We start from the raw sequence: 13748 nt of genomic DNA, 5'->3' as shown, positions 1-13748 counted from the left end.
CATCTCCTGATAATCTTGTTGACAATGATGATCACATTATATTATGGCCAATTTTTGGTTCTAAGACGGACACCTCTACACATAGACAGTCTGGTTGGAAGCTTTGCAAAGCAGAGGATCGTAATATAGATCCTATATTTTGGTTGAGAAAACTTATGTTCTTGAGTGAGAACAGGAGACATGAAGCTGGTGTTGAATGTCTGTTTATTTCCACACTGGGGCCTGCAAGACCAGCCTCAAGAACTGTTATTGGTGGATGGATTAAAACTATTTTGAAGGACGCTGGGATTGATGCCTCCCCTGGGAGTTTGAGATCAGCAGTAGCCTCAAGGAGTTGGCTGGAAGACTGCCCTATAGATACCATTTTGGAAAGAGGAAACTGGCGTTCAGAAAACACTTTCAAGAAATATTATAAAAAGCAAATCAGAGTTCTCAATGTTGAGGTGCTGAATCCCCCCATTCACTCTCAGTCTTTGACTAAGTTATTTCAAGCAATACAGTAATAGTCACAATTTTGGCTTTAGAATTGTCACCAAGCGATAACAAACACTTCTCACATTATATATTCTGGATAAGCAACGACACACATAATGATGGAGTTTTACCTACCATTAAAACTCTTATTATGTTGTCTTGCTTATCCAGAATATACTTAAGCTCTGCTTGGTGAGTCCAAATTGAATCAAGATGGCGTCTCAGGACGCCAACTGCTAAGGTGACAATAGACAACTGAAGGGTATTACAAAAAGAAAGGCGGGAAATTCAAGATTACGGCAGCAGATGCGACGGCGCTGGCGAGAAATAAGCGCGATATCTCACATTATATATTCTGGATAAGCAAGACAACATAATAAGAGTTTTAATGGTAGGTAAAACTCCATCATTATTTTAAAAAATCAGTTAAATGTTATTTTACAAAAAAAGTACCTACAGTAAAATCTCGATCGATCGCTCCTGGAATGATCATTTTTCCGCATTTATCGATTTTTCTTCCAATCCCAAATTTATGTCATGTAAAACTTCCGCGACTTCTGATCGACGCACTTCCTGAGCTCTGGCAGTTGGTCCTAGATTCCCTTGTCGTAAAACTTCGTCGCCGCTGTCCTCAAAAATGTTCTAACCCCTTCATCCATATCCTTGTCGGTCTCAAAGCTTTTTCTGGCCAAATACTGCTTTAAGTACTGAGCAAGATGATAGAGGACATCACATCCTGAAAAACGCTTCGAGACCGTCGAGGACGTAGAGGAAGAGATGAGAACATTTTTGAAGACGGCGGTGGAGTTGTACAAAAGAATCAAGGATCTAGTGCCATGGTTCACAAAGTGCATCGATCGTAACGGGTACTATATAATAAAATAGTGGGAAAAATACTATTTTCTTGATTCTTTAAATAACAAAGGTCTCGGATAACCTTCATATGTACCTGGATGTGAGGAAAAATGCAAGCGAGAAGATGAGTGAAGCCCCTTGCTTGACTCAACTTGAGTCCTCCATAGCAGGAATCTGAAGATTGGTAACGCGGATCGTCAGAATCCCACAAGCCTTCCAATGTTTCCACAAAGTTGAAGCAGGGGAACTCGTATTCTATTTCATCTTCAACCTCGCACTAAAAATAAAATTACGAAAAAATATAATGGTATAATAAAGTGTTCAATATCTACAGCCTATGTATAGAGATGGCAAAATTTAGCATTAATTTTCAGATTTTTTAGCATTAACAATTGGAAATTTAGCGTTTTATAGCATTTTGAGGCATAATTTAGCGTTTTGTAGCAAAATAGAAAAAAATGTATTTCCTGAATGTTTTTAGCGCATATTTTCAGTATTTTTGGTAAAATATATGTTTAACCTTCATTTGCAAGTATTTCCATGTGAAAGATTATAAATAATTAATTTTAATATTAAATTAATAAGGAAGGAAACTCTAAGTACGGGTCGAACACAAACACAACAATTGCAGATTGCGATTAACATCAATAGGCGTAATTTATTTCGCACAAATTGTGTAATGTCAAAAAGCAATTTTAGCCTAAAGTACAAAAATATTAAATATTTACACATAAAATAGTAACAAAATTATAAAAATTCGTAGGAAAGGCTTCCAAAAATGAAATAAAGTAGGCATAATACTTTTCCCTGCACATTCACATGAAACTACCTTCCTTATGCATTTTTCTCAATTCTTCTTTAGTTGTACTGGACTAAATATTACTGTATCAGCTTCTCCAATTTGTATGGTTCTTTGACTTCTGAAATACGCTATATTCTCGGAAAGCGTTTAAATTCAGCGTACAGTATAAAATAAAAATATTAAATATTTACACATAAAATAGTAACAAAATTGTAAAAAGAGGTAGGACAGGCTTCCAAAAATGAAATAAAGTAGGCATATTTGAAATACAGGTAAATACAAAAAACAATGGAAATGGCACTTTACTGATTGAATGATAGCATTGCGCACGTTTCAATAGTGGGCTCCTTCATTCTCGTACGCCTGTCAGTCAGTACTAAATTGTTGTTGTATTTTCGGGAAATTCGCGCCTATTTCGCTAAATAGAATAATTTCGCTGAAATACGGCCAACATCACGTTTTTCGCGTTAATTCGCGAAATAGAAATCACTGGAAACACTTTCAAATGCCTTGAAACGCAAAGAAAACTTATAAATGCCCTATTTTCGAACCATAAATATTTTTTCACGTTTTTAGTTAAAACGAAATTTTGCCATCTCTACCCATGTATACTATTAGAACTATTATGTTTGTTCATCTGTTCACGTGACACATTATCTCAAATCAAAGTAATATTTTCTCGATTAAAGCTCAATACTCCTGTTACACCTCTATGGGTAACATTACTAACCATAGTGCAAATTCGCATTTCCTGCAACAGGCCCAGCAGCTGTGAGGCATCGCAATAGCCAAAGTGAGCCTGGAAGTCATGCGCCGTGTACACCCCCAGGGCACGAGCACCCCGCAGCCCTCCACGCCCCAGCAGGGCCCCCAGCACCCCGCACAGCCAGCCGCAGCAGAGCACCACCACTTCGCCTATATTCAGAATCTGAAAATTTAAAATATTATTTAAATTTTTAGTGATATTAAGTCAAAGGCACAGAGTAATGAATATATAGAGCTGCTCTTACGGGTGAGAGGAATAAACGAAAATGAGTGGGGTGGGGAGTGACAGTGGCGGCTCGAGCACATTTTCGGTGGTGGGGACCGTCATTTTTTATGTGTAGATACTGACATTTCATTGCCAGAAAATGGGAGTACGAGATCCAATATAAATATATACACGAATAGGTTTTTTACTGCAACAAAAACACTAGCACATAACCAAGATTTTTTAGAAAACCACTCTGGATTAAAATTTAACTTTTTACGAGTTTTAACAACATGAAACTCGATTACAATGTCTCTAGGTTGGTGAGCACCTAGGCGTTTCACTTCTACTTTTTCGTCAAATGTTAACGTACTGAATTTATTTTTCAGTAAAAAGTCGACTTCATTCATTTTTTCGAATAATTTCTAACAAAAATTATTATTAGATAAGAAGATAAGTCACGCACCTAACCAGAAACACCAAATATTCATAAATATTACGTTTAATAAAAAATAACACAAGTTAATCATAGATACTTCAGTTTAAAGCGCTTTTACCACGAGAACGGCGCTATAGAAATAAGAAATGATCCGATCAATCGATTATATCAATACTATTATTTTACTTAAACGTCACAAACGATTATAACACGACTAACGCATATTCTGACCCGTGCATAACTGACCTAACTGACCTACCTCAATAATTAGAACTAAAACAAACCATCACAAGGGGATTTTCAAGTCTGTCCCCTGAGGTTTCGTTAGAAGATTCAAATACGCATGCGCAAATTCATAACATTTCATACAAGAGCATTCTGTCCAAGTAGAATAATCACTTTAGTGGGAATAAATCCCTGGGGTTGTCCCCCAACTGCGCAGAACGTTCTGCGCATAACTAGACGCTGGCTAGTTCGGGCTCGTCGGTCCCGTTGGTATTAGTAATTAGTATGCTGCAAGGAACGGAGGAGGCTAGTCGCACGTTCGTCGGAAGAAACTTTTCAAATTTCGAGCTTAAAAATTACCCTAATGAATTTTTAGTTGAAATATCTGCAACTGTTAATTACTTTCATGTAAAGAATGCATTCATTATTTTTTGCGAACTGAAAGAATTGTAATTTTTTTCTTGGTAGATTTCTGGAATATCTGTAGTGGGGACTGTCCCCACGGTCCCCTTGTGAAGAACCGCCACTGGGGAGTGACCATAGGTGTGTCCTTTTCAGTGATTTGCAAATAACAAATCCAACAGTCTGCAGGCAACTCGCATTGTAATACTAGTGTTTAAGTCTTTGAAAATGGAATCTGCTTTCGAAAATGACGTCCTTTTTACAATGGTGCATGGTTAACATTTATCTGTCCCTAGCCGTATCTACAAATCCCAGATTGTGTGATCAAAAGCTTGGCTTGTTTACAAGTTCAACACTCTTACAATTGTTTTATAATTTACTCACCACAGTAAACGATCACATTATCAGTGAACGGGGTTTGCGTCGCTATACATTCAGTTTTCATATTATGATTGTAACTAAAACTGTTCATAATAAACTGAATAAGCTTTAAATGCAGTAAAATAACTCCAACCTATGGAGATGCGATATTTGTGATTAACACTTCTATTATTACACCTTTTGAATGCACAGGAAACCATAATTGTGCGTTATTCGCTTAAATGCTCCGATGAGCGCTATATGTCGGTTAACGTACAAATGATTACATCATTTATTCAAGTAATGTGTGAACACCGCTGGTGCCAAATAGGTTGTCACGCGGCTTGCCTCCAGCTGTCGAAATAGTATGCAGATTTATGCTTTCGGAGAGGTCTACTTATTCTGACGTCAATTGATATTTCAAGGGATATTTTTTACAAACCATTAAAATTAAATTGCCGACTTTTACCACAGCCGCTCAATATATTTTTCTTTATTTTAAAACATTGCTTTCATAAGCATTCAATATACAAATAACATTTAAAAAATATAATTTTGTTGATCTATAATTTAAGTTTACTGTAGGTACATAGGTTAACATACTTCTCCCAAAACGTGAAGGTGGTGGATAACATCAATAATATGATCATCGCTCGCCAGTAAGTTGACGTGGCATCGGACATTATCCATGAACGTGCGGCGCTCCATTACGGGGAAGGATTCCATGGACTTGCGGACACTAGCAACCCAAGAGAGCGTGGATTCCAAAAATCCATTCCAATTTCCCAATGCAACCTGTAAATATATTTAACTAAGATTATGCAACCTGGCAAAAAAATTATACTAAAATAATGTTATTTAATGAAATGAATAGTTACTTCTGCATTATCTAAAATCATTTCGAAAACTTAGGTTAGGTTGGGTTAGGTCATTACAGAAATATTCTGGTTTTTGTAAATCTAATGGCTTATCTGCCTTGTTAAATAGCGTTCTTGAGAACGGTTTTAAAATGATTCCAGGTAACCAACGAAAATAATAGATTTCTTCAAGCAAGCTTTGGAATAATGGGTGAACATGATTGTTTTGAAGTGCAATTGTATTATTTTCAACTTAACTGCAGGCGAATGGGAGATCCGTGGATCAAATCATATTCACTTCCAAATACCGTGGTTCGCTGCTTCCCAACTAAATCAGTGCCCTGCACAACATAAAGAAATGGTGCATCGCAAATGAAAATAAACATTATTTAATTATTAAACAAACATTGCAAACACAGATTTTCTCAGAAATTATTGAAACATTGCAGAAGCATTTTTGTTAATTGTGTGGTTTTTTTATAATATTCAATAAGCTTGATTTTAAAACATTTAGCAAAGGCAAATCAATTGATAGCTTAAAATCAATTTTATAATGAATGGAAACATCGAGATGAATACAACTTATAAATTATAATAACATTTTTTTTGTACTGTCCATTTTTGAAGTAACAATAACAAGAAAAAACAATTTTCACACATAGAATGAATATTTCTACTTTTATACTGATTGCATATTGATAGGAATTGGAAAAGTTATATTCCTGATATGAACAAATATTACTTTTTAACATGTCGAATCAAGTGGTGCCATTTTTGGTACGATAATCAATGGCCATTGAGTCATGTCGTGTCATATATGGCACCAAATTACATATCCTCGTAAAACTCTTTCCATATTCTTTCCTGCTATGGTAACACATTTGATATGAACAGTTTTAGAAAGAGATCACCAAACTTTCTCTTTGCATTTAAAAGTTTATATACATTCAAAAATTTTAAATTGAATGTCAAGCGGAAATATTCCCAAGCAAACCTCTAATCTGATAGATTTTGGAACTAGCATGATATTATACTGTCTATCCTCGATGGGTTAAGAGAGGTTAGCATTAGCTACTGGACTAGATGCAAATTGAAATATCTGTCATTCTACACGCAAAAACAAATTAAACTTTCTGAATATGTATAACTAGAATCTCAAATTTACACAGTGATACATAATAGTTACAGCATTATATTCTATTGTATACATGGCTCACAAGGAGCTCAAAATTTTTTGTGTTTTATAATGTTGAAATTGAACAGTTTTCTATAAACTTAGCACTTTTGATCCCTAATTGACCATTGAAGCATGTTAAACATATTTTAAACTGGTGTCAATTACAAAACTAAAACTAAGATAAATCACTAACTAACCTGTGTTATAGATCGTTTAACCGAAGCTAAATACGCTTTAAAGCTCCTCAGTCCTACCGACGTGGAAGCGTTACAGTCCAAAGCTAGAACCTGGAATACGGAAATCTAAAATAACAAAAGACTACAACAAAATACATACTACTTTAATTATTCCAAAATATATGTTACAAATACTTTAGAACGGGTCTGAGTACTAATAATGGAGAGTGGTTTTTACTATGTACTCGTAAATTTAACTAGAAACCACTTAAAATCATTATGATCAAATACATTTCAATTCCTCACTACATTTAACATGAATTATCAAATCTAGATTTTTTAAACCAACAAAGTTCTAATAGCAAGGTTTCTAAGAATCCACTATAATGATTTATGAATAAAATAATAGACTTATACAACCTGGGGATGAATCTTAAAGAAAGAACTGAATTTTTGTTGGACTTCTTCCAACAAATTATCTCCCGCAGGATAAACAAACTCTCCCTGGGCAGTTTTGTGCGCCCGTAAATCTGCATGGCTGCCAATCAATATAACGTTTCCCAGACCACCTGAAAAATGTGTATATAACTAAATCATTAACCATTAATTCAAAGACGTTCGACACATTCACTAGTGCAAAAAAATCATTTGACGTTTTTATTAAATACATCTATGTATTTGAATTTCAATTTTGTGTTCTTGACTGAATGAATGAAATAAGTGAAATCTTGGAAGTGGAAATCAACCCACTTCCCGACATCTGATCGAGCTGAAACTCGACAGGTAGACTGGTTATCTATGACAATGCATTCAGTCAACTTTTGATGGCACTCATGCACACACACGTGCGCACACTCATTTTTCTGAAATTGGATGACATTATATTTGATAAATAAGAATTTACAGCAGTTAACATACAAAATAAATGTCAGTACTATCCAATTAAAATTTGGCTTAGGTGTTAGCGTTGTTAACTCCAGTCCTTGGGGAGGAAGGTTCAGTTTTCAGTCAAATAAAAATAAAAATAAATTGTTGATTTCTGAAATTCTTTATTTTATATAATACGGGCCCCTTTTTGAATCACCTCTCTGTTGAATTAACGAAAATAAGTTCAGTTGTTCAGTAAATGTATTGAAGTGCGCGCACAGTCTACGGACTGAAAAATTTACTTATGTAATTGATGTAGGTACACGATGAGGCAAAATCTGTACCTGTATGTCTGATAAAGTTTGATAAAAATATCACTACAGGAGTAGAAAATTAAAAGTTGGAAAATTAAATGCTAAATCACAGCTAGCACAGCAGCTCTGGACTCCAGTTCCTTTGTATCCTGTCTGCATCACCGATAACAGAGAAAGCCAGATAACCTACGCCCTTCTGCCACGGGGATACGCAAGTATCAGTTTCCATTTCCAAACATAACTTTTTTTTAATGAAATTTTCTAATGAATACAAATGGATAAAAAAATATATGGCGAAGCTTAATGCTAAATCACTATTATGATTAATCTTTATAACGAATTGGTGTACATTATGAATACCAAAAAATATGCTTTAGATAAATTGAAAGTTTTCCTATTGTTTCGCTCGAGTAGAATTCAAATAAAAGAATAAATTACTCAATAAAAAATATAAATGTAAACTTCTAAAAAAAAATTTTTTTCAATAGAAATGTATGAACGCGTAAAGGAAACAACTTTTAAAAAATACAGTATTATAGCTAAGATTATCTGTGACAGTTTCACTTGATTAACTTTTTGCTTTCTTAAAAAAATATTAACTTTATTGAAATCGAACGTTTCTAGACTCCGTTTGTCAAGCGATTTTAATATTTTAATTTTTAAGCGGTAATAGTACCTACAATATAAGGTATACCAAGAATATACACATTTTTGGCTTGTAGCTTCCTCTTAAACAAAATCTAAGTTGTTTTACTAACCTGGTGAAGCGCAAGGAGACTGCCTTGAAATAATAAAATTCAGCCAAAACGCGCATTGTTGAATCTGAATATAGTACGGCTTCTCCAAGTTGAACATGATAACATAGACGGCAAGCTGCGAATATTTGCTCGCGTTGCCATTGATGGGAGAGCCGATATTCTTGTAACACAGATTGTCAATGCTCGTCTCAATTTGGGACTTCCCGATGTTGGTGATGACGTGATCGCTGGCAGCCGTGTACTTAGCGAGCTCGTTGGAGTTGAAGTTCCTCCTCTTGACGGAATAGGGGACTGCTGTGGCAGGTTGGGGTATGGACACATCGCTTAGGAAATGATGATAGATTTGGAAATACGCTTCTTGACCGGAGAAATCCCACACAGTTATATCACCCACATTATTCAAATCCATCTGCAACCAATGAAAATAATTTATTAAACATGTATTATTTAAAAAACATTTATTTGAATTTCACTTTCGATTTCGGTGTTGAATGAATGCAAATCTTGGAAGCGGAATTAACCAACTTCCCGACATCCGATCTAGCTAAAATTTGGTAGTCAGATTCGTTGTTGATGACAATGAATTCTGTCAACTTTTGGTGGCAATCGAGTACACACACTCGGATGTAACGTCTTTCTCTGAAATCGGATGACATTACAGCAGTTAATATACGGGAACATACAAGGGAAGCGCAGCATTCAAAATATTGTATTGTAATGAATGGTGACCAGATAACTCTTCAAAATGACAATTCAACACGCCTCTAAAAATTGGTATAAAGTTATGAAAAGTGATGAAACAAAAAACCAGGTTAAACAGGTTGCAAATGTAACTATTTAACCTAGTTTTTGTTTCATCACTTTTAATACCTTTATAGCACTTTTTAAAGGTGTGTTGAATTATCATTTTGAGGAGTTATCATGGAACCGTAATGAATGTATGTCTAAATGTATGATGTTTAGAATGATCGAAAAAAAATTAAATATTTACCAAAATATCCACTAAATAAAATAAAAGGCACTTTTTGGCCATGTTTTTTTCATGCATAAATCTAAACAGGCGGATGGTGTTAAGCGGGAATTTAAACCATATCGCCATCTACGTAAGGGTTGTTATTGATAGCGGCTCAATTTAAAATATTACACGACGTAGTGCATCGTCTTAACCCCACCCAGGATAGTTGGATGGAGAATGTTATTTACCTGGTGAACTTGAATACCCTTAGTTGGGGTATAATTAGGAGTGGAGCAGGAATCAAAGCTCAAGGAATTGTGTCTCGGAGTGACATCCATCTCTATTTGCGACGAATGACAGGGTGATGAAGGTCGGGCTGAAAAAATTAAATACAAATTAAAATTAAATTCTGTAACATAATCTTCAAGACATTTATCTCATTAAACCACCTTCCACACAGTATCCCTAAAGATGAAACAGACCCTCAGAACCTCCAGTCGTAGAGCTATACAATTACAAGAGGCGCTATTGCGTACTAATATCTCGTTGAAGCATATTCCACTAATAGCATGTGAGAAGAGGTACGCGTGGACTGAATTCGGACAGTTAAATAATGATTGGATCATTTCTACTTCCCAGTTTTCCTGAGAAAATCACCTCATGGGCCTAAAAAGGGTAGCAGTTTCCGGTCATCCGTCGTTAGAGAGTAAAATTGGAAGTCAAAAGTGGAACCAATTTTTTCGCTTCTTATCTCATCTAAATATAATATATAAAAAGTATTGAATATAAAAGAACACAAGAAATAAGATGTGGTCGTATCTCATGATCCAAAAGGCAGACTTTCTTTGCTTAAATTTAAAATATAGAACTGCGCTTCATCATCATTGTGAAATTCAATGGGCTAGAACCAAAAAGCGTCAAGTCAGTAATGAAGTTAAAACGGGTTATTTTCTTATTGTTGGCATGTTATAAATTAATTGTATACCTTAGACACTTGAGCGATGGCGTATTCACAAAATATTTCCAGTTTTGGAAATATCCTGTGCTCATTCAAAAATCATACCTTCGAATATCAACACGGAAACATACAAACTGCTTATTCTGGTTTAAAGCCAATTAATTCACCTATGTTCCACAGTTTATCCCATATTTTTTGGTTTTATTAAAAATATATTAAAGAATATTACAATAAATTGGCAAAAACCGTCTGCCTAAATTAAGGCAGCCAGTCCTAGAATGATGAAACCTAAATTTCGGTAACCATCATTCAACTGGTTATTATATAACCTTTAAAAATAAAAATGAATATAAAACTTATACGCCATTGTACATGTGAAAGATTCATATGCAATATCTATGTAAACAATACTGAGATGGATTTTTTTAGATACAATTATTTGTTCTAGGTACACCAATCTTGTATCATCACATAGTATCTGAAATAATATATTATGTTTATTATGCCAAATATTTTTTGTAATTTTCTTTTATGTGGTTTGTATACTGTTTTAGCAAAAAACAAATTAAATAATTCTACGTACATCTGGTGGTGAGTGAAGTCGACCTCCTGAGAAGCGCGTGCAGGAGTCCAGCGTTGAGGGAGGAGGATAAAGAGGTCTTTCCGCTGCCACTGTGTCCGAGCAGGCGCACCTGCAGCCGGATTAGGGGGCGCGTTCCACTGGACAGCTGGCTGCGAAGGGCATTTGCGCTCCAACCTCCCACCCTACAACCAAATACAAAAATAAATATTCAACTGTCATGCTTGGTGAGGTTGTTAATATTATCAAAATTTAAATATTTTAAAATTACTATGGATATAAAAATATATGTTATCTTGGTTGTAGGAAAAATTGGTTTTGCTAGATTCATGCTGATCTGTGGATGAAGCTGTATAAACCCCTGGAAAACCGTTTAAGCACAGTGACAAGAATAGAAGCCAACAAACTGATTGTGCTTTGATTCCATTGGCCCCTCGGAAAGGGTCTGGTGTTCCAAAGGTTAGGTTAGGTTATAGTTTTGAAGAATTAAAAAAAAAATAACAGCAAAAATTGTTGTAAGATCTTTGTTAGAAGTCGGTCCCCATAAAAATTAGGGTAAAAGTGTAGTTCTCAACTATAAAATGGTTGAAAATCCGTGGTTATTCTTATATTGGTGAATATCAGTAAATAATAATGTATACCTCAACTTATCTAGAAGTTCCGCTATATTATTATGGCCATATTTCAAAGCTGTTATGTCCGCTCGGATCCCATCTCCATTTCGTTGGTCAATTTTGCACCCATAAAAGCACAGCAGTCTGGAAAAAAAGAATTCATGTGATGCTTAATCGCTCGTGCGCTGACGCATCCACACGTATATGGCGGCACAATAAAAATAAACAACTATCTGATCTTATTTATTTAAATGTGCAGAGAAAGAGCAAATATGCGAGGAATGGTAATGGGAGACAAAGACCTACCTGACAATCTGAATGAATCCATTTCTGGCAGCAATGTGGAGGGGATATTGCCCTCTCAAGTTGTGTCCCTGCCCACAGCCCATAGCGCACAGGCAGCGCACCACATCATACAGGCCGGCACCACAGGCCAAGTGTAAACAACTGTTTCCCCTCTACAAGCAATACTCATTACGAGATTACACACAGGAGAGGGAAATTATAAACAGGAAAGAGAGAACAAAAATAACTTTATTTTTGTTTAAAATAACCTACTTTCGCCCTCAAAAAGTCGACAATTTGTTTTGTAGCATCATTTTTCGTGATTTATTAATACACTTAGGACGGGTTGTTTCGGAGAATTTGAACAATTCATCAAATTACAACGTTCGTTTTCGGGTTCTGTGAAAGTCCTATTCAAGTTCTGTTATTATATCATTACAGGCTAGTTGCTTGACAGAACTGAAATAAAAACAGAACTTGAAAAAATCTTTCACAGAACTTGAAAATGAACATTGAAATTTGATGAATTGTTCAAACTCTCCGAAAACACCAGTCCTTAGACTTGTTTAGTTATAATCGGGAGTAATAATAATGGAGTTCTATTCATGCTCTTACCAAATCTTTAACATCGCAGTCAGCTCCATGGTGAATTAGAAGCATGGAGACATCAGAATGACCTCCCGCCAATGCGGCTATTAGCGGAGGCTCGGGAATACCATTGTCCACATTAACTCCATAGTCAATCAAGTATTTCACAGCCTCCAACTGACCAGCTCTGAAAATATTATAGATAAATCTATTAAAATCAAGAAACAAGACAAAGAAGTTTGATGTAGTTCTTTTGAACACTTTACACATAAAAAATAATGTTTAGCCACTGAATCGTGTGTTCACTTTAATAATGTATCTTTCAACATCTTTACTTAGCGTTTCCCACAAATTAAAATTACAGAAATTTGTATTTTTATAAATACAGGTATATTTTTTGTAAGTATTCAACAAATTGTATAAGCTATTTGGCATTTTATATTATAGGTACTACTTTTTTTTACATTAGCTCCACACAGGAGGCCCTGAGGAAAATAATATCTCTCAGGGCCTACGTCACCTTCGAGGATGCTGTGTGGAGGGTCTTTTAGGGAAGGAAGGAGGAAGTTCTGAGAAGGATAAAGGGGGTGGATATGAATCTGGGGGTCAGTGTGTCAAGGAGTGACGGATGAATGAATCCATCCCTCTCACTGCGGTGTAAGGCGATGTTCTGAAAGAGAGGGGCAAAAGGTCTACCTGCCACACAATTTGTGGTAGATGCATCCGCCACCAAGACCCCAACAAACCTCACCACGTGAACCCGAGCACCCCTGATAATTCACCAAATGTAGTAAACCACTTGAGGTGACCTATGACAAAGGTGTTGATTATAAATGGTTCCCGAGACGGCAGTACCCATACCCGCCTAACAAATTAAAATTTCTAAGTACTTCATTTTTCCTTACTAAAAATTGAATGGATTTTTGAATGCACATAAAAAACAACCCTAGTTTTAATTCCAGAAAAGGACATTCAGCTGATAGCTAAGTGATGCAAACAATTCCTCTATCTTATAAAATACACACTCATAAGGAATTATTTCAATGTTTATTTTATTTTATCAATTGAAACGGAAAGAGAAGTTACTAGGGA

General features: G+C 35.5%; 1 protein-coding gene across 1 annotated transcript in view; it reads right to left on the bottom strand.

Annotated features, from left to right (window-relative positions):
- Nucleotides 1-13748, bottom strand: part of LOC149426169 (death-associated protein kinase dapk-1-like) — a 29034-nt gene that overhangs the window by 13626 nt on the left and 1660 nt on the right. Inside the window, exons 3-14 of the mRNA XM_089635925.1 lie at nt 12684-12843; nt 12090-12241; nt 11811-11927; nt 11173-11354; nt 9880-10007; nt 8677-9085; nt 7158-7306; nt 6759-6848; nt 5645-5725; nt 5131-5325; nt 2862-3059; nt 1424-1606 (exon numbers count right to left, since the gene is read on the bottom strand). Of these exons, the coding sequence (XP_089492051.1) occupies nt 1424-1606; nt 2862-3059; nt 5131-5325; nt 5645-5725; nt 6759-6848; nt 7158-7306; nt 8677-9085; nt 9880-10007; nt 11173-11354; nt 11811-11927; nt 12090-12241; nt 12684-12843 (2044 nt within the window). The remainder of the gene's footprint in view (nt 1-1423; nt 1607-2861; nt 3060-5130; nt 5326-5644; nt 5726-6758; nt 6849-7157; nt 7307-8676; nt 9086-9879; nt 10008-11172; nt 11355-11810; nt 11928-12089; nt 12242-12683; nt 12844-13748) is intronic.

This window comes from Hesperophylax consimilis, chromosome 1, assembly GCF_061612785.1.
Source record: "Hesperophylax consimilis isolate HC1 chromosome 1, BYU_Hcon_1.0, whole genome shotgun sequence".
NCBI lineage: Eukaryota > Metazoa > Arthropoda > Insecta > Trichoptera > Limnephilidae > Hesperophylax > Hesperophylax consimilis.
This window is presented reverse-complemented; position numbering and strand designations above follow the sequence as displayed.